Raw genomic sequence first — 21,629 nt, forward strand, 5'->3', positions numbered from 1 at the left:
CCCATTGCCTGCTTCCTTCCAGAGCAAGGGCAGCCACCAAGCACACACTGACAGAGCCTTTCCTTCCTCTCTCTAGGCTTCAGTTCAAAGGAAAAATTGAATCCGAAGCCGCTGGAGTCCATCTCCCAGGGGAACCCAAGTACGTACTTCAGAATTAATTTTATAATTAAGCAATATCATTTTATTAATTACACATTGCTAGAACGCGTTCAAATTAAATAGCAAAATGTAAGTTTTCAAGAAAGCCAGAGAAACTCGAGGAACACGTTTTTCCCTTGCAGAAGAACAGTGATCGCTCTCCACTGGCCCCTCTCATACACATAACTGGTTTTTGCTTCTACAGGGGAGGAAATAACAGCCAAGATTTATCTTACCTGGGTGGGGAGATGGTGGCTGCTCACCGCTGCCTCTTCCCAGACGGTATCAGCTCCACGTTCCTGGGGTGCAGAGCTTCGCTCAGGGACTTCAATGGTGGAGGACAGCAAACCAATGTGTTGCGGCCAGGGTTAGACGAGCGAGCCCTGCTGACCAAAGCAGGCTCCTGTAGCTGTGCTGGGTGTGGGCACCCTTCCCACCGCAGTGGGTGGGAAGGAAAGAAACCACCTGAGAAAGGGACCCAGTGCCTGCCACAGCAAAGAGAGAGGGGAGCATGGAGGATCCCTCCGTCCGGGGGTGGAGATGTAGGGTCCCTGCTTGGAAATCTTCTACAGCCCTTTATAATTAAGTCAGATTTTCCCATTAACTCATCTTTAGATGGGGCCCAGAGTAGAAGGAGAAAGAGAGAGCAAGCTCTGAGTGGAGAGATGGGGTCGTCTGACGCGTCCTCATGGGAAGCTGACCTGGAGAGGGGGCTTCACCCTCCCACCAGTGCCTGGGTCCTCTCTTGCCCATCCTCCAGCAGCTGAATGCCAACTCTCACAGAATTGGCATTTCAAGGACTCTTTACATTAACTACTGAACTGAATGTCTGCACATTCCCAGGCACTGCTCCTAATAGTTAAAAGTGTTTATTTCCCCTATCAAAGATGTCAAATACACCTAAAACTGATACAGAAACAAGGGAAAGAAGAAGAAAATGGGAAGCATTTGCCCTACAGACCCCATTGCACTGGAGGAAAGCAGAGCTCAGTGTAACAGAGACGGAGGCAAGCACAGCTGTGTTTCCAGCAGCTAAACTGAGATAAAGCACACCAGAATCAAAACTCTCATCCTGCTGATACCTCTAGGACCATAAAAGCTATAATTCAGATCTTGCCTCCTTGCAAATCAGAAAGCACTCCGCTCCCTCCAGAGCACCTTTTGGCTGTGCCCTTGCAGAGTTCCACTGATGTCCCAGCACCAAAATACTCCTGTTGTCTGAATCCTCCCCAGAAATTAAGTCTGTGTGTAAGAGTATGTAAATCTTTGCATGCCCAGACCCTGCTGTCTAACAAACTCCCATTTTCCACATATAGACTGCATGGTGTAGCTCCCTTTAAAGGACAGGAAATTCAGGAAAACTTGGCCGTTAATTGAGGTATTATTTGTTGTGGGTTCCCGGCCTTGCCTCATGATATGCTGTGAACGAACACGGTTCTCAGTCACGCTTCTATAATTCAGCATTATTAAAATTAGAAAAACAGACAGCTACGGGGGAAAAAATTGAAGGTAATGAGATGGGAGACAGTTGCATAAGCCAGTAAGAACAATCAGCGCTTTGTAGCCTTCGGGCTACCTAATGATTAAAACACACTATTTTGGACAGTCTGATTGATAGGAGACATCATCGGGGGGAAATCAAGAGATGAGGATGACCCGGACACCAGAGGGGGAAAATGTTAATTAGCGCTCTAGTTAAGCCACGTTTTGATCCGCTCCTGGTCACAGTCCAACCAATGAATGTTTTACCACTAACTTGCAGAGAAGTAAAAGCAGGCCAGCAGTGATGAAGACAACATTCACAGAAGGACAAAGGTTAGGTTCATCTGTTTAATTAGAAGGAAGAGAGTGTCTGGGTGCAGGCATAGCTTTTCTAGAATATTGCTTTCAGCCCAGAGAGCCAACACACAACAGCACACTGCTGCTGCTGTGCACGCAGGTAGATGCCTACAGCCGCATGTGAAAAGAGCCCCCACTCAGTCCAAATGCACCAAACAAAATCATCATCCCCGATCTTAGCTCCAGACCAGAATGCAACTGCTGAACACTTCTCATTCAGAAGCACAGTGTTGCCAGGACTGCTGTCAGCAGTTCCTCAGAGACCCCACAATGTCCTTTGCCGCAGGGTGCATCCTGGGCATCAGGGAACTGAGCCTTCCCTCCCTTCTGAACAGCATTAACATCACATGTGAAGACCTGTTCCTGTTATGTCTATCATACTAATTAAGCCCATAAAACTGTAACCAAGGAAATCCCTGCAGCCTGTGCTCTGCAGGCAGCCAGAATTCAAAATCCAAGGGTCTCGGCTGTCTTTACAAACTTTCTCCACCCCTGGGCTGAGAATAAAGCGGGCTGAGCCCAATCTGCATCTCCGAGGACACAGGACATAAGACAGCTCACTCTTGCACAGCCAGCCTCTCCTCCACAGCCCCCAAACACAGTGCTCCCAGACCAAAACCTGGGGGCAGCTTCTTGCACTCTTGTCACCTAGCTAGGCTTGGATGTTGTGTGGGAGAAAGTCACATGAAGAACCATGTTTACCAATAAGCAGGACAGACTTGAGCCCCCAGCTGTAACCTGGCTTTGTCAAAGGCTTTTTGTAGAGCTTGCTCAGCAGGACAAGTCACTGAATGGACTTTTTAGGCCTTTGCTCCTCATGGGAAGCACAGCTATCAGAAAGGACCAAAAATATTTTCCATGGTTCTGTGTCTCTCCTCAGATTGCAAGGTTGATTTGTCCTTCTTGATGGATGGGAGCTGGAGCATCGGTAAACGTCGCTTTCAGCTCCAGAAGCAGTTCCTCGGTAACGTGGCTCAAGCCCTTGGCATCAGCAGTGCTGGTCCTCTGATGGGCATCGTTCAGTATGGGTAAGAGCTTCTTGTGTAGCTGCTCCCATTGCCGTGGGGCACAACTGCACACTCTGGCAGCTGTAGGTCTGCAGCTGACCTGTGCTCAAGGTCTCACTCCAACTCACACCCAAGAAGCACAAACAGGTCCTACAGTGTTTGTATTTTTGCATGTGAAGTGAAAAACTGACAATGGCTTTCATTTCTCCTTTTAGTGATGATCCTTCCACCGAATTTAACTTAAAAACGTATGTCAACTCCAAGGATGTAAGAAATGCCATTGAGAAAATCTCACAGAAAGGTGGACTTTCCAATGTTGGTAGGTGATGGGCTGTTTGCATGTCCTCAGCTCAAGGACAGCTCCAGAGCTTGGGCTGTGGTGATCCCACACCTCCTCGCTGGGTACAGAGGCTGTGACTGAATGGTGCTCAGTGCTAGGGCAGGGCTGCGGGGGGAACTGTTCCCACCGTGACCTGTCTGCGTTAGTCCAGGGTGCTGTGAGTCCACCACAGGTGGACAGGACTTACCTTTCTCCTCACAGGGAGGTCCCACCAACATGTTGGGGACCCTTGCTAACCCAGCTTGTCACCCCCAGCCCATCTGGGGCATGGTGAGGGGGCGGATGTGGCTTGGCACACCTGGGCAGGAGGGCCCAGGAGGAACTGGCACCAACAGCAGTGACCTCCCCTCCTGCTCACAGTCACAGAAACAGCTTTCCCCAGCTCTCAGCAGGGCTCCAGCACTTGAGTCAACCCTCTGCCTACCATTTTGTGAGATACTATCAGGCAGAGCGCTTCAAGGCCTGTAACTCATCCTCAACTCCTCTTTTATTCCAGGGAAGGCACTTTCATTTGTCAACAAAAACTTCTTTTTGGATGCTAATGGTAATCGAGGTGGAGCACCCAACGTGGTTGTGGTGATGGTGGACGGGTGGCCAACAGACAGAGTGGAGGAGGCCTCCAGGCTGGCCAGAGAATCAGGGATCAACATTTTCTTTGTCACTATTGAAGCAGCTGCTGAAAGTGAGAAGCAGAATGTTATCGAACCAAATTTTGTGGACAAGGTACTTACTGGGCTGGGCTCTGACTCTACATCTTCCAAGCTATTTCATTAAGGCTTTTCCCGTTCCTTCTTACCACTTATGGTTATTTCTTGTCCTGCTCATACTGTCTTGAGGTCTCCCATGTGAAGAGCCAGGCAGAAATGCTGAAGTCAGAAATGGGATGAAGTCAGTAAAGTTCTGGTTTGAGGTGCAACATGGAGCAAGTGGCATTTTACTGACTAAACATTGGCACAAACCTGCAGTCGTATTGAGATGGGACATTTTCTAAATATACAGTACGGTTGCAAAGCACAATTGTGGCCTGAGCTTTCCACAAGCCTCTTGCTGCACATCTCCCACTTTGCAAAGGCTGAGGAGCCCTGTCAACCTAATGTCAGTGTTGCCTTTGCAGGCAGGTCCCACACACGCAAATGTTGGGATATTCCAAGGCAGTTGTTCAGCTATACTGGATAACTCAAACATTTATTTCCACTGTTGGTCCAATGTGAGTTATTTTTCTGTTGTTTGTTTCTGCTGCTTTGGACTTCACGGTATCTCTCAGAAAAAGAGTAAATCCCTGACATCTGCAGGGAAAAAAAAAAAAGTAGTGCAAGCCTTGAATGGTTTGTATCTGGCATTAACAGTAGCTGCCTGCTCAACAGTGCTTCAGGGCAAGCTGGCACCCCGTTAGGGCAGGAGGGATCTACCAAGTGCCAGACCAGGCTGGGCTCAGGAAGCAGATTTGAGTTATCAGTTACTTTCAGAAAACAGATTCCCATCTGAACCACATCGCTCTGCCATTAAATAATCTCCCGTGAGTTTCAGAGCTGCTCCAGAGAGCTGCTTCATCTCCGGTCAGCATTTAATTGGATTGTAGTCTCATTTGCATTTAAGGTTTTTAAAAGGGCAAAGCTACGCTGAGTCTCTGCAAACCTGCCAGGGATATGGCAGAAAGGCGAGTAGAGTGGGGTCAGAATAGGAAGGGGAAAAGGGAATGGTGACTTGATACTGCTGCATCGTAACACTAAAATAGCAGCAAGACAGTAAGAGCAAATGAGAGCAGGACATGGCAAGAAGCCCAGGCTGGTGGGAACCATAACTCCCTTGGAGCTGTTGGGCTTTATGGAAGTCAAGACCAGGCACCAAGAAAACAGTGCCTCAGTCTTTTAAAACACACAGAGACACACCAAAGTTGACAGATAAAGGCTGGCTTAACAAAATATTCTTACCCAGAGATCGGAGGCATTAGCATTTAAAAGGCACTAAAGCCAAGGACAACTTGATCCAGCCTGTCCCCACCACCCAGCTGACTTCTCCCACTCCCTCTTCTATGCCACCCCTTCTCCTGACCCACACTCACTCGACTCCCAACTAATCCTATAGAAGCCTCCCACACATCCACTCCCTACAAATATTCAGTTATAAAAGTTAATGATTTTTCTTTTTACTGTTTGGCAGAACCAGCACAATGGAAAATCCTTGTGGGCTTTTTGCATTTTCACTAAAATTGCCTGGGTTCTTTTCTTCTTAGAAGGGTATAAGCCAAGGACAACCCAACTTCAGTCCAAGGTTTTAAGTTCGAGATAGTAGGGTTTGTCAGCCGGCAAAACTTTCCTTGTTGCCCTAAATGTCAGGAGCTGAAGTTGCCACCCGGCAAACACACAGGCTCCATAATGCCCACTGGAGCCACACTAACAGCAGCTCTGTGATTTGGGTGCTTTTTCTGCAAACAATCTAACTCATCTAAAAAAGCTTGACAGGTGGCAAACTTGCTTATTATATTTCTTTCACTACTATAATATCAGCTCCAACCCACAGCTTAAAAAAAAGCGGGGGCAGGGCAGGAAAACTGTCTTGTTAGACAAGTGTCTGTGATGTTACACTGCCATAATTTCCCAGGGAATCAGCATTGCCCTTTCCAGGAGTCTATATTTACAATTTAGATACACAGCCTGGCTGAAGCAGGCGGGCTGAATTTCTGTTGCATCCATCCTTGTTGCCTTGCAGGCCGTGTGCAGGACAAATGGTTTCTACTCCATCAATGTGCCCAGTTGGTTCAGCCTCCACAAGGTGGTCCAGCCCTTGGTGAAGCGGGTCTGCGACACCGATCGGCTGGTTTGCAGCAAGACGTGCCTCAATTCGGCCGACATCGGCTTTGTCATCGACGGCTCCAGCAGCGTCGGCACCAGCAACTTCCGCACAGTTCTCCAGTTTGTAGCCAATATCAGCAAGGAGTTCGAGATTTCGGACACCGACACCCGCATCGGAGCAGTTCAGTACACCTACGAGCAACGGCTGGAGTTCAGCTTTGACAAGTACAGCACGAAGCAGGATGTGCTGAGCGCTATCAAGAGGATCAGTTACTGGAGCGGCGGGACCAGCACGGGAGCAGCCATCAGCTACGCCTCAGAGCAGCTGTTCAGCAAATCCAAACCCAACAAGAGAAAGATCATGATTCTCATTACAGATGGCAGGTCTTACGACGATGTCAGAGTGCCGGCCATGGCAGCTCACCAAAATGGTAAGCCCTTCTATTGCTGCCTGCTCTCCCTACATGCCTCGTTATTTATCCAGGTCAGAGAAATGCAGTTTGCTACGATTTGAAGCTTTATAAAGGAAGAGTTGTGCCTCACTCTGGGCTCTCATTGAGCTATAACAAGACCAGCATCTGCTTAATAGCTGAATGAGGAACTTAAACAAACAACAACAAAAACCCCATAAATCTGGCAAAATGCAGCTATGTCTAGGAGATTTCAGGGGATTTCTACTGTCTTAGCAACACATGAAGCCTCCTTTGGCTTTCCAGTCAGGACAGTCACATGTCTTCCAACATAATTATAAGACATTTGCATTGGAACAATAACCTGTTGTTCAGTTGCCTCTTGTTCAGATGCAGAGCAGAAGCTTTACTATTTTTTAAACCTTTTTGCTCTTGGCAAAAGGTACTTGCAAGGCACGATCTAGGCCCTTTCTGCAAATTTGAAAGTACCATTTTTTTTCAGAGATAGAGCACTGCAACTCACTGCCCACATTTTTCTGGCCTGGCAACTACCTTTGCAATATTGGTCTTAAATAAAATTTAATGCAATGACAACTTTTATGCTCATTGTAAACTCTGGGTTTCTTTCCAGGAGTTATAGCTTACTCCATTGGAGTTGCTTGGGCAGCCCAAGATGAACTGGAAGCCATCGCAACAGACCCTGACAAGGAACATGCCTTCTTCGTGGATGAATTTGACAACCTCTACCGCTTTGTTAATCAGCTCATCCAAAACATTTGCACAGAATTTAATTCCCAGCCACGGAACTGAGGGACTCAGGCAAGGCGGGACCCTCGAGCACTGCACACACCAAGTGCCACAGGCAAAACATCGGCCCTCAGTTCAAGAAAGAGTGGAGGTGCTTTTCTCTGGTTCTTTCCACTCAACAAGGTTGATCGCAGCTCTGTCCCTATGCATGATAATGCTCTGCGTAGACTGTTGTTTTTTTGGTTTTTGGGTTTTTTCCCCTCTCTGCTTTCAGGCTGCAGTAACTCTGATTTGGATGGATAGCAAAAGAGGCAGAAAACATGGAGGAAATAACTGGAGCTATTTGAAAAGCTGCTTCTGTCATAGAGCCCTGGCTTGTCTAATTCCCACCTTTGGGCACAGGCACACACAAGTTCCTTAAAACATACCACCTGCTCCCTGAAGTGGCCAGGTCCCTCCAGGGAGCAGCCACACTGCTCAGCCCCTCTGCGTGGCATTGCCCACCAGATGACACCCACGTCAGGGCTGAAATACCAGTCACTTTTTTGGGGGAAACAGGATTCAGATTTGAGTACGTTCTCAAAAGCAGGCACTCTCTCCATACAGCTGTTTTGCCAGCAAGATAAGCTTCAGCTAGTGTAAATTAAAGCATTGAGATTTATCCAAACCCAGAGACTGGAAAGCAAGTGAGAGGAGCAAGTCAAGCTGTGGGACTCTACAACCATTTGACAACCCCAGTAAAGCCCCAAATCAACAAAGCGGCCAACGGGAATCTAGTGTCCTACAGTACTACATCATCATTTGATTTTGATAAGTGTCTCATCCCCTTAGCTCTCTTGCTCTGTTCTCATGTGGCTCAAGGCCTGCAGGAGAGTTGCCAGGACAGAGGTGACTCTTTGAGAAAAATGGTGGGTTTAAACTGCTCACAATGGCAAAAGCATTTGAGACCTGCTGCTCTACCGTTAAACCACAGCTCAGTAGAGTTTACAGCAGTCTCTAATGTGAGGAGAGCTATTCAAGAGCCATTAACAAGATTTAATTTAAGGGCGAATTATCTGAACTTCTGCACTATACTGGGAAAAGCAGCATTTTGAGAATTTACAGATGCCCGCTCGCAAATCTGGGATTGACTGCCATTTTATGGATTTATTTCAAAATGAACCTACTACAGCTCTGAATTATTCAAACAACACAGTTGTTCCTTAAGTAAGAGATAGCCATATCACTGGTCAGTAGCGGAGGAGTGACATGTTATTATAAGAAAGTCAAAAGAATTGCACTTTATTTAAGAAGCAGCAGTTGCTGGCTATGTTTCCATCCAGTACAATTTAAGAAAACATGTTCATTAAGCAAAGTTATCAAAGGAAAGGAACAGAGTTGCAGAGCCAATAAAAATGTGTGTGTTCATGCACCTTATGGCAACCAAAGCCACACCACGTCGTGTTTGTGGAACTAACAGGAAATGGAAAGCAATTAAAACTCAAATTTCACATCTTGCACACAAACCAGGCTTCTAATAGCATTTATAGTTTCAATGACCACGACCCAGGATGTCTATTGTTCACATAAAAATGTTAATTGAAGTATATCTGTCAGTGAAAGCCCAACCTTTCAAATTGTTATGTTTAGAAATACGACACAAGTAGATAAAAAATTACCAATTATGTAAGCATAATGTAAATTAATGAGAACGGCAGTTTCTGCATGATCTCCCTGGTATGGTAACACAAGCCAGGCTGGGGTCCTCTCAAGAGCTGTCCTGGATGAAACAGTGGTTCTACACAGGGAAGGTTCAGATCTTCCTTCCAGAAGAAACAGTTCCAGCTTTAATAATGCTATCCAGAGAGAAGACACCGGGCACTGCCAGCTTCCAAAAAAAGCAAAACAAAGACGTAAAATATACATGTACACAGAGCTTTTAGCATTCATCTGTGCCACTGCACTTCCACAGCAGTATCATCTTGGCTTGAAAAAAGTAAAGATTAAGCATAGAGAGTGAGGTAGAAGCAGTGCAGCCCCCGATGCTCCCATCTCCTGACCCACCTCCCTCACCACTGTTCTGCAGAAAGCATCTTTCTCTGTCGACAAGGCACATTACACAGGCTGGACAAAATTAAAATGAATTTACTATGGACTTCAGTTCAGACACCAGATTTATTGTCTGGAAAACCTGTTTTCTTGAGGTTTAATTTGGGGCTCTCTGAGAAAAAGGCCTAAGTCTTACTTTTTAGCTACCCTTAATATTGTGGTTTAATTTTTGATGCAACAGCTTACCACCACATACTGTTTTCCATCCCATACTTTAGCAAAAATGGAAGACTGCAGAGACTCACCATTTTACTCGTGCTCTGCTGAAACCACAGCACAGACAGCAGAGACATTATCAGCAGTTAGAGCTACATGGGTTCTTTAGGATATGCATTTTAATTTCTTCCAAAATCTTAAACTTCCAGCAATAACAGTAAGCTTTCAAACGCTCTTTTACAGGGAAGTTGCACAGCTATCTTCTGTGTCAAGCGTCAAGCATTTATAAAGGGCACTTCAAGGTTTGTTGCTGTTTAAAAGGTTTATCTTACATTTATAGAACTATAGCCCTCAGTTGACAATGTGCTTTTTTATTAACTTCTCAGGATGACTTTGAAATTGTTGTATCTCAAAGGGCAAAAGTGGTTTAATGTCTATCTGATTCTCATCTCAACTTAGATGTCCTACTCATAAACACTGTAAACTTGAGCATAAGCCTCAAAACTTTTAAGAAAATACCCTTCCATTAACAAGAGTGGATCAGCACAGAACACAGTCCTCGTAACCATTACCTTTCATAACAATCAAACTACTTGCCATCTAATAAGGTCTCTAAACATTGTTTTTTGAAAAAAACCAAGATAACTTCCATCTAAGTCTTCATAAATGTTTGAGGGGGTATATTTGTTTGAAGAAAGCAGCAGAACTCCTTCTGTAACATATACAAGCTATTTTGAGCTTATCAATACAAGTTGCCATATCTTTTGCAATAAAATTGTCCCAAAGGCGTATGTAATAAACGTCTCGTTTGTAGTTAAAAAATAAAGACCAAATATGGTCCATGCCATTTTAGTTTCTGAGATGCCGCTGAGGTTCTTACTAGATTACAGAAGATCTAGCAAGGTTGGTAAAGCCCCAGGGGTTTCAATGTCATGAAAAAAGGCCTAGGAGTGAGCTAGCAGGGGAAGGATCACCAAGTTACCTATCAGAGGAATCAGCCGTCGAAGCAGAGCCTAATGGCCAAAAGGCATGAAAATCATATGTACTTTTCCAAGTCTGCAAGATCACGTATTTGGAACCAGACTTCTTTTGGAAGCTGGAAAAAAAAAAATAACTGTTTACACACTTTCTAAATGCAGGGCTGAATCAGAGAGCATCTAGATGTCCAGATGCTTCATGCTGGGCCACTTAGTTTCCAATGCCTGACCAGCGCAGTAGAACCTGTGTCTGGCTGAGGCATCCAAAATCAATACAGGCATTCACACTCTGGAAGACTTGGGAGAGATCTATGGCAGTATCTCTTGCCTTTAACTCCAGCATTAGCTACTTACGTTCTGGGTGAACAACCAAAGATCAAAGTTCAGCCATCACTTCAGAGAGACGTAACTCCAAGCCCTGTTTCCCAGCAGTATCTTACCTTGCTGGCCCAGGGGCAAGATACTCAGCACCTCTGTTGTCACTGTGCCACTCTGCTGTGTTTGCTCTCTTGCTCCTCAGGTGCTGCTGCTTTCGTGGGTTTCCCCACGGCAGCTGCTGAATTTTGCTTTTCTCATCGGCAGGCAGATGATCTTCCCCTTCGTCCTGGTGTTCCTTCCCCCAGGGCTCTCCAGCACACAAGGGGAACTGTTCCAGGACCAGTGCAATCTAAGTGTCCTTAATGGTTTTAACACCCTATCTGTAAACTCCATAGAAAATTATCCACGTTATCTACTTGGCAAATCAAAGCAAGCTGCAAATATAAATATTACCCAGACACCAAACACTAAGTCAGTCTTCTGTGGTATACACACCTTAAATTACTTCATGGTTGAACAAGGTCACTCTCTATCATTCTTCCAGTTATTTTTCTCTGCTCATCAGCAACATTACAGAAAAAACTTGATCCCTTTTCTTTCCCATTCCCATCTCAGTTTGAGAAGTCTTAGATTTCTCAAAGGCCATCTACATTTGCTAAATCACCTACATATTGAAAACATTGCAAGTGTACATCTATATAGCTGTGTGCCTCAAATTCCTGAAAAGCAGTCTTTTTTTTCCTTGATAAAAACTTACACTGGGGGGGTATCACAGGTTTTAGCACGGCATCAGCTACTTCACCTGTGATCAGCTGTCAGTCACACTGAATGGCAAGAGACATAAGGGCTATTTTCCTTAACACCAGTTTAACCCTTTCTCCGATTTCTAATAAAAACTCTGATAATGCAGTTCAAGAACTCCAGTACTCACTCATGGAAATTATTTAAGCACAAATGATAGCTAAAAGTTTCACCATACAGAGAGAAATATGCTCACTTTTCTCACACTCAAACCATCACGTGGACATGTCTTGTTCATAAGCAAAGCCATAAGGCTGCTGAGAAAGGCCTCCCATGTGGGAAGGTCACCCCTACATTGTGAAATCTTCTTTCTCTCTGCCTCAGGAATCTTCTGCTGACCCTCTCTGGAGGCAGAACAGCAGGGTGAGAATGCAATTGTATTCTCATTTCATAAAGTAATTCCTTCTTTCCTGTAAGAAGCGAAGATGGGTAGGACTAAATCAGGAGGGTTATTTTACCTACCATGGAGAGGAGATGAGAACTTCACTTATCCCACCCTACAAGCATAGAAAAGCAGGTTGGACTCGCTAACAAGTTGTTCTGCTCAGTTCTGTGTAGGTTCCTGTACCACCCCCTCACCAGTGCCATTCTGAGCCTCTTCCCGTAGCAACGCGACTGCCATCTGTGGTGTGTGGTTTGCTCTCCCTCATCCCCTCCCCAGGGGCAGAACCATGTGCTTATTTTTATGTTAAATGAATGTTCTCCCTGAGAAGTGCACCATGTCTCACCGGGATCAAGGCACCGCTGAGAGATCAGCTCCTGCGCAACGGCACCGTGCCCACCCTGCACGTCTGCTCCCCTCATGAAGACACAGGGGACTTAGTGCACGGAAAGACATAGGATGCCAGCAGTGACAAGACCACAGAGCTGTACAAAACCAAGACATATGGAGAAATGAAAAAATGAGACGCTATTGAGAACGGTAACACTTTGCACAGCTCGAGAGGAAGTTCATGTGAAGTTTCCTCACGTCCCTCCAAATGCACGTCTGAGCGCACATCCCCCTCCCAGTGCACGCTCCAAGACCACACATCTTGTGATAAAACACAGAATTACGAACACAACACAAAATGTTGAAAAATAGTATTTATTAGCACCCAATTTACATAAGTATATGGTACAAATGACACTTACTTGCTGCCGTAACATTAAATAAAGCTGCTCTGAAAAACCATTGCTTTTTTCTGGAAGTCCATGTGATTTTGCTCAGCACAGACGGCGGGTACAGCACACAGCTACCCCACTGCACTACTGTCATACCAACACTAACACCTGCAAGGTTACCTCAACATCGGCTCATTTGAAACTGCACACTAACATAAGCAGATCTATATAAACTTAATGACAAAATATTGACTTGATGTATCCAGGCAAGTGGATAGGTTATATTTAAAGCTGCATTCAAGAAGTTTCACAAAATAGGAATTGCAGTGAAAAGGAGAAAATTCAGGGCTGCAGTTGAAAAGCTCAAAAATAGACTGGCATATTTCAAAATAATCTCCCTCTGAATCTTCTGGTTTTGCCATTTTAAATGCTTATCCAGGATTTTAAAATATTGAATTTGAGTAAGAAGTTTAATATTGTTTGAAGAATCATTTTCATTTAAAGCAAAAATGTATACTTTTTATAATAAATGCTTATCAAATCTTTGGAGAACTAATCACTTTTTCACTTATGTCACATGATTAAGAAGCCTTTCTAAAATCATGAAATACATGACATTTATGGATCCCAAGAAAACGATTTCCTTTCACAAGTTAGAAAACAGACTTTCTCACTTAAATTGACATTCACTTTTGTACGACAGTAGCACTTAAACAAGGTAATTTGGTGGTACTGAAATTCTGACACAGCCTCGTACTGAGCCATACACAAACTGACAAGCAGCCTATTCCTCAACTAGCGGGTCTTTCTCATTTGGATCCACCACTTTGCAAGACACTTGAAGCCCAACATTGTTTCAAAGTAGTCATTCAAAACTGGCGTGCAAAATCATAACTTCAGCGTAATTCTGAAGGAGAGTCTTAATTTCCTTTAGGTGTTTACATATCAGTCACAGTAGCCTTTTTGTATCAACTCTCTGTCATGGAAGTGACCCAAAAAAGAAGAGGAGCAACTGTAATTACTAACATTTAAGTGGTTATCACCTGTGGTATGTTCTCCAAAAGAGAACTGTCAGGTAAAGCTAAGTTCAATAGTTACTCTTGAAGAGAGAGAAAAATAAAAGTATATTAACAGTAAAAAAAATAAAAAAAATTTTTTAAAAATCACACTATGCTGCATAAAGCAAATAAATTTGTCTGGATTTTTTTTTTTTTTAACCTGACAGCTTCTTTTAAAAGAAATCGATTGAAGATAGTTACACAAAATATGATGCAGGTAGTTGATATGCTGACAAATGTCAACAGAAATCTTACAGCAACAATGGTCTTCTTATCACAGACCTTCTCCTACAAGTTGTTTCAGATGCATGATTCACAGAAAATATAGCACAGGACCGCTTTTCAGTCTGTTTGGGCTATACAGGTACAAGAAATTATTACCTAATGTGCTCAGTTTGCATTTCCAGAAAAAGTGCTACCACATATGACACAGTGTTCAAAACCTATGTATGTTTGTAAATGGCTGACTGCAAGGAAACACTTCTAGGAGTCACACATCTGAAAACAAGCTACATTCAGAAAGCACTACCGCGATGACAGGAAGAATAAAAAAATAAATTCTTAATGGAAAAATATCAGCTTGAACTCCATCGTTCATCCCTTATACAATGTTTTTGGCTGCTTTTAGTAAGAACTCCAAAAATAATGAAAATATTTGGTTTGGCAACAAGTCATCCCTTCGCTTTTGGAATAGTACAAATCCAGCTGCGTAAATCTTTTCTCAGTGTCCCAGTTTAATACACTGGTGTGAGGACCAAGGGCATCTTGGAATAGCAAGGAAGTAATTTTGGGAGCCTGCAATTCAAACGGAGGGAATGCAAGTAGACTGGGCTTGAGGACCGTGCCCACACAAAGCTCTGAGCAGCTTAAAAACCACATGTGCAGGGATGGTTTACACATGGGTGTGATCTTCCAGGATCACAACATGGCTTGTCAACATGAGCAGGGCGAAACTAGTTTAACACACAACTCCAAACCCCAGACCTAATCCGGAAGATAGCTGGGCTAAAAAGCACTTCTTACTAAATGTCTTTCTAGGTCAGCCATAGTTTGGATTTTGTCATCCAGCAACAAATCTCTTCTGACAATGAACCAGCCGAGATCAACAAACTGTAGTACTGAACTGGATTTACACTTTCTGTAGTGGAATTCAGATTCTCAAAAACATCTTATACAGCACTTCCTAAGTTTCCACAACAGACAACAAAGCAGCAAAATGAAGTCAGCAGGCAGAGTAACTCAGTAGAGTTAAATGAACTGGAAATAAAGAGGTACAAATCAGCCTTTTGATGGTGGGAGGGGCAGGGCTGAAGCAGACGCCCCACCACTGTTCAGAAAACACTCAGAGAAAAATCAATAGCCCTTTATGAAATTGACCCTGCAATGACAGTACACTGCAGATACAATTTTTAAATCCTTGGAAAATATAGCCTGAAGGAGGATTTAAGTGGGAAGATAAAAATCAGATATCAAAAAGACAGATAACCTGCCCAACAGGTACGTTCATTAGCACAGGCAGAGACATAATTTTAAAGGTGTTACTTCCCACCATCCTCCCTCCTGGGATGAGTCCCACCAGCTGAACAAGAGCACTTGCCCGGGCAAGGACGATTTACAGACAAGTCACCCTCGTCGTGCCCGCTACCCCCCGCCTCCCCAGGTGTTTGTTCCTTTGCTCTCTTGTATGTGACACTATCTGTTACAATATGGGTTATTTCTTGTAAAACACTCCCTATATAACTGGATGGATTAAGACTGTGGTTTTCATCAGGTCCTCTGCTGCTCAGTAGAAACATTGCAGAGGTTCCGAACAGCAGTTACGGGCCATGCATTTCAGTCATGGTGTTTGTCTCTAAGCTTGAAGACACCAATGATGAAAGATTTAAGACTAGCCACCTATTGTAACCCTCTTCAACCAAATACATTATCAGATTTAGATAAAATATTCTCAAAGCTTTCATGTCCTTATGGAAAAAGAGAGCTTCCTGCAACATTTGAGTAGTTTTTTCTGGGAAAACTTTGCTTCCTCTCTGTGACTCAATACTAAGAGCTATGCTGTGCAACCCTACAATGCCCACCCACAGCAGATGCCCAAGAAAACTCAATCTACCATATCAAAGATTGCAACATCTTATACAAACCAATTCATCATATGTAAGTGGTTTGCTATCATATTATGATTTCTTAATTCTTAACAGTGTATCCAAAACAATTTCCACTAAGCAGCCACAAATTTCAGAATCTTTTTAAATTCTAGATTATAAGCAGCATCATGTTTTCTCAGTTATTTCCATCAATCTTATCAGCTCACCCATTGGCAAGCTGAAAGACACACATGCTAAGTGACTCACAAATTACCTAGAAGCGGGGGGATGGGGGGGGAGTGGGAGATAGAAACAAGCCTAAAATTCTACTCTGCTTCCAAAATGTTGTGGTTTTGGTTCAATTCTAACAGACATCATGAGACAAAGTCTTAGTCCTGCAATCCTGTTTTTAAATAAATGTTTATCTGGAAGCAAAGGAGTAGTCCCACTACGGTGTCTGAGGAACTTAGCTTCACATAACTGTGTCCCCAACATGAAGACTATCTATGTCAGCAGAAGAGTAAGCTCTCTTCTTAGACTTAAGTAATCAGCTATTACAAATCTCTTGCCATGTCCTCATCTAAAGTGACATAGTTTTGAAATCTGAACCATCTCCACCTTGTACTTTGACACAAAAGTGCATAATTTGGAATCTGGATATATACTAGATTTTCTCCTTCATAGGACCTGCAACCAACGGACAAATTAATAAATCTAAGGAATCACTATGGAAAAGGCTCCCTAAACTTGCTACGCTAACCTTTTAATGTCTTCCTCTGTGATACCATTGGGCTTAACTCCACACTGCTCCCCAGCCCAGTTCTCCAGAGACGACACCAGTCACATGGAGGACACATCAGTTCCATCCATCCCCTAGAGAGTTCAGCACATGGTCTCCCTGCTTCCCTTGCTGTGCAGCACACAATCCAAACGACCACTGCCCACAGCTCTGCAAACTAAAAATACAAATAATCTAATGTGCAGATACTCTCACACTGCAGAAATTACTCAGACTGCAAACCTGATGCTTCAGCAAAGACGACTCCAAGGACAAGACTGCTGTAGTCTCTTGCACAGGCACAACCACAATGGCTGCATTTTCTTCCTTAACTAAACCTATATTACTAGGTTTTATGAGGTGTACTAGATATTTCACACAGGGGTCAAGCAGGCTCCTTAGGACAGTCTGCAAAGACACTGCCAAAGCACAGCCTGCAAATGCTTCCATACACACATCTTGAAATGCATTAAAAAAACTTGAAAACTTGCTTATCTGATAGTTATGCCCGCTTTTTAACTTTTCGTTTCCTTTAGGATGGAATAACACTTCTGCCAATCAAACATTGCTCAAACGACACATCAGTTTATGGAAATTGCTGCTTCCCAAAATTACATTGTTAAAACATAAGGAAATGGGTGAGGAAAGGGGGCACATCTGTGATCAAACACATGTACTGAAAAAGGTGGTGTAACTATGTCCTTTATCTCTTACACATTTATTCAAAAGGACAAGTTTCTGGTTACTTTAAGTTCACAACTGCAAAATGGTGTCGCATGACCTAATCACAAAGCTGTGTGGTGAACATCACACACTTAATCAAATACATTACATATGGGACTGCTTGAACATAACATTATTTGAAAACATATGGCCTAAAAAATAACCCACAGTACGTGGCATATAGTTCTACAGGTTTCTCGATAATAACATATTTTATCAAAATAAAGATGAATAAGATCCCAAAAATATTCATCAAGTGACTTTCTTACAGTTAATAAAATCTTTCACAGGGTATGTCAAAAGTTTTCCCTTTGAGGCATAAAAATAAACGCAGACACTAGGATTTTATAGGAGTGAAGAAAATGTTTTCCACAATAGAATTATATCTAGAGCTTCTTCCAGGTTACTCCAAATCATTTTGTGCAAGCGTTTAGTTAACTGAATTAAACATGTGAAAGCAAATAGCACAGTGAAGTAAATTAGTAATAAAAATGAGAGTACTTAAACCTAGCAGACCAATTTTCAACATACGGAAAGACCAAAAATTCTTCCATTAAATTAGTTAGTAAAACCAAAATTAGCAGCACAGGCTAACATGCACACAAAATTAAATGAGTTAATCATTAAAAAAATGTACCATGTAAATTATATACGGGAAAAATAGTAATGGTAAAATGCCATATACCGATGTTGCACAAAAATGCTTTTTCGCAAGAACAAGCCTTAGGTCCAGTTTTGTTTCCATCTTCAACAGATGTATGCATCACATCCATGAAAGCTACCAATTACATTGAGCCCAGAAGAACTGCACATAAAAGGGAAAAAATAATTTACTGCCCTCAGAGATCCGAAGTTCAAAGCTTATAAAACCAAGGATCATAATGCAATGGGAATTAAGCATCTAGCTGCAAAAGAATCATAACAACATACTGAAAGAAGAAACTTCAGAAGTAACAATGCTCAAAGTTATTTAAAACAGTTGTCAGAAATAAAGAAATATTATTTGGGTTTGTGAGACACCAGCGGGAAGACCAAACGTTTGGTCTTCCCATACAAAAGCATCACATTAGGGAGGAACAAACTAACCAAACAAAAACTACACTTAACAGATGACCTTCGGACTAGGTCAAACGAATCATGGACATGGAATGGAGGTGTGGGCACGAATATATGAAGAACTGAGCTAAAAACCTGCAAACAAAGTTGTGTAAAAAAAGCAGACTAAAAAACAACTTGAAGAAAGTGGAAATGACTGGAAATACAGAGCTAGAACCAGTGCATGCATGCAGCTTCCAAATTACAAAGATGATGAGGAATATGCAAAATGGCACAAAACATGGCTTGGGATACTGGCATGAAGTTATAAAAAAGACCTACTACATATCATGTCAAATCCTCCTGTCAGTGAGACATAATAATTGAAATAATCTTCGAAAGGAAGCCAAATTGTTTAGAACATATATATAAAAACCTCACTGGCCAAGACAACGTTAAAATGTACAAGTCTACAACCTTGCTTTAGCAAGCAGATGGACTAGATAACCTAAATAATTTTTTCATCCCTAACTCCTATGATGATGTTCAGAAGATCTGACGGGCTCATGCACAATACCCTGCAGTCCTACAAATATGTGAGCAAGTACAGTAAAAAGACATTGACATCAATTATGAAGACCAGCACAAAAATATATATACTCCACAACCTCTTTGTAAGGCTACATTTGTTTTGTTTTGTTTTTTAAAGGCACCTCATCCTCTAGCTATTGCCAGCTTTTTAAAAAAATCTCTTTTCAGTTTGAGCAAGAGCTCACTAGTGAGAAGGAAACATCTTTCAATTCACATTTGAACGGCCACTTCTTACATTCCAATTGTAATCAGAATGACAGTCTTTAAAAACAAGCATGCTGGCCTATTAGCTTTATGTACAGCAATTTAAACAACTGTAACTACATATTGTATTGTGTAAGCCAAAGCACAACATTCATTTCATACTCACACCATTATCCTTTGTATACACAAACTCAAGAGAACTCTTAATACTAAAACATTAAAATGCACCCATGAAGTCTTCCCTTACTAGACACATTTAATACATGTTTACAATATATATACACAAATATAATATACATAACTTTTAGAATTTTTCAAATAAATCTTTGTAATTTCCTCTTCAAAAAGCAATAAAATGACACTGAAAGAATGAGTCAAGTACACAGAACTCTCACAAAGTTGAATGCTCAGTTTTGCAGCCAAGTTCCCCCCTTTCCATCATAAACAAAACACTTTATAAAAACTAAATAATCTGAATTACTATTGTAGTCATCTGTTTCATGGTAAAAGTTCTAATCTTATCTATGGAAATATATTGCATGTCAATATCATGAAGTGACATATCTGAATATTCTGAGCAATTAAAGTATTCCAGGATATTTTAGCAGTAAATATAATGTGTTTCAGGCTCAAACAGCACAGATCAACCTTTTATTCTAAATAATATAGTTGATTTAAACTCTGAGATCAGCTTCAAATGTGGTCCCATCCCCAAACACCACTCTAAAAACAACACAGTCAAACCCTTTCCTGATATCTTTCAATGATTCCTTTTTAAAAAGTGTCAGTTTAAATAAAGGTAAAGATTTATTTATCATTTTCCAGTCTTAACCTCAGCCTGGTATGTAGAAGAGCTGCACTGGGTTCTTTACTACTCACATCAGCATCAGAAATCATCTCCTGCAGAAATTCTGCCTTCCATTCCCATTAGAGGAAAACACCAGCTTCAGGCTTATGAGCAGTAATAACTCTGACGATGACACATAATAGAAAAGAATCCACTCCCCTTCCCTTAAGAAGGGATAAAAAGACTAAAAGATCAGATTAAAAGTTATTTGTCATTCAAATCAACAGAGAAGCCCTGAATAGATAAAGCACATCTGTCGAGTAATCACAAGAAGCACTCATTCTTCAGGTAACCTAACCAATGGCACGATACACCCAGTAAAGTTGACAAGTTTCGAGTTCCACAAATGGCGAAGCTGGGAAATACCTCTAGAAGTAGCAGAATGTCTCAAACTGATGGAACTTCGTATAGTCTCCACATATTGCACTAGTAGGACTCATACAAAGCATCGGGTATAGGTTTAATTGTCAAAAGAAGCATGTCACTTTTATCTTTAATGCCCAGAATGATACCCTTTTCAGAAGGAATAGAAAAAGGAGGTGAATGTTTGATAGTTAAATTGTAGGAGAGCTTATTTGGAAATCTTTCTGATATTTTCCGGTGCCAGATCTCCAAGAATAAACAGCATTATAAATCTGAATAAGTTAAATCTGCTACTACAGTATATACAGACTGCTTCAGCCTGTCGTTAATTGGGACTAGACTAAAGGCTCAGCTTCTAGCCACACGCTAATACAGTTTTAAAAAAAATTATATCATTTTTTTTTTGCAAACTAAATATTTGCTGTATAACACAGAAGATGTAACAAAAAACTTTACTGCATTTTAATTTATGTTAGTAATTTGCTTTCCTTTAATTGCATTTATCTTAGGCTAGCAGCCAGGTGGCTGAGATTAACTATCCGCTACTGCTCTCTGAACAAGATCTACATTATTAATACCAAAGGGATGACAAAGTGCCTCCCACATGACACAGTAATGAGCATGTGAACTGTCACTTTTTCCAGGTGATTTAAGTACATTAAGATTCCTCAACGAGAAGCATCCTAGAAGTTTCCCTCTTGTCCTACTCCCTGATGCAATTAGACCCCTTCTTTCCAGTACTCCATTTTATTAACAGAGAATACATAGACCTAGTTTCACCCAAGGCCTGCCTGGACGAAAATTCACACCCTCTGAAATAAAAGCATTTCTTTTGTTTTTTAACTACCAGAAACTGAGAGTTTCCAAGCTCTCAGCACCAGCTGAGCTCGCAGAAATCAGAACAAACATCAATTTAGAAAACAGCACCCTGCAAAACTAAACACTTACAAACATTCTCTGAATTACACGGCAGGATAAGAAGACACATGCCCTCCTCTTCTCTTTTGTGCAGCTGGTTAAATATATACAAAGCTAGAGTTGAAAGGGAAGCACTCTGTCATACGAACACTTTAGCCAGGGCATCTGCTCCTGCACTGGCAATATAACATTTGGAGGGGTGGAATGCCACATCATGAATGGACTCATCAAATTTTTTGCGATGAGCAGTAAATTCTTGGATGCAGGTCTTGCTTTCAAGATTCCACAAGCGAATCGAACAGTCATGACCT

The 21,629-nt window shown here is 42.2% G+C and overlaps 2 protein-coding genes across 9 annotated transcripts in view; one reads left to right on the forward strand and one right to left on the reverse strand.

The window, feature by feature from the left end:
* Positions 1-10,317, forward strand: part of VIT (vitrin) — a 53,435-nt gene extending 43,118 nt beyond the window's left edge. For all 4 annotated transcript variants that reach the window (XM_065057970.1, XM_065057971.1, XM_021289402.2 and 1 more), the window contains exons 14-19: positions 77-139; positions 2,858-3,005; positions 3,200-3,303; positions 3,821-4,047; positions 6,034-6,547; positions 7,158-10,317. In XM_065057970.1, coding sequence (XP_064914042.1) covers positions 77-139; positions 2,858-3,005; positions 3,200-3,303; positions 3,821-4,047; positions 6,034-6,547; positions 7,158-7,336 — 1,235 coding nt within the window. In that variant the 3' untranslated portion in view covers positions 7,337-10,317. The remainder of the gene's footprint in view (positions 1-76; positions 140-2,857; positions 3,006-3,199; positions 3,304-3,820; positions 4,048-6,033; positions 6,548-7,157) is intronic.
* Positions 10,318-12,684: 2,367 nt separating this feature from the next.
* STRN (striatin) overlaps positions 12,685-21,629 on the reverse strand; it is a 71,142-nt gene continuing 62,197 nt past the window's right edge. For 3 of the 5 annotated variants that reach the window (XM_065057968.1, XM_065057966.1, XM_065057964.1), the window contains one exon: positions 19,429-21,627. In XM_065057968.1, the coding sequence (XP_064914040.1) occupies positions 21,458-21,627 (170 nt within the window). In that variant the 3' untranslated portion in view covers positions 19,429-21,457. Of the gene's footprint in view, positions 21,628-21,629 lie in introns of all 5 variants that reach the window. The other 2 variants (XM_065057965.1, XM_065057967.1) reach the window with 2 other exon arrangements.

The sequence above is a fragment of the Columba livia genome, chromosome 3 (assembly GCF_036013475.1).
Source record: "Columba livia isolate bColLiv1 breed racing homer chromosome 3, bColLiv1.pat.W.v2, whole genome shotgun sequence".
In the NCBI taxonomy this organism is placed as follows: Eukaryota; Metazoa; Chordata; class Aves; order Columbiformes; family Columbidae; genus Columba; species Columba livia.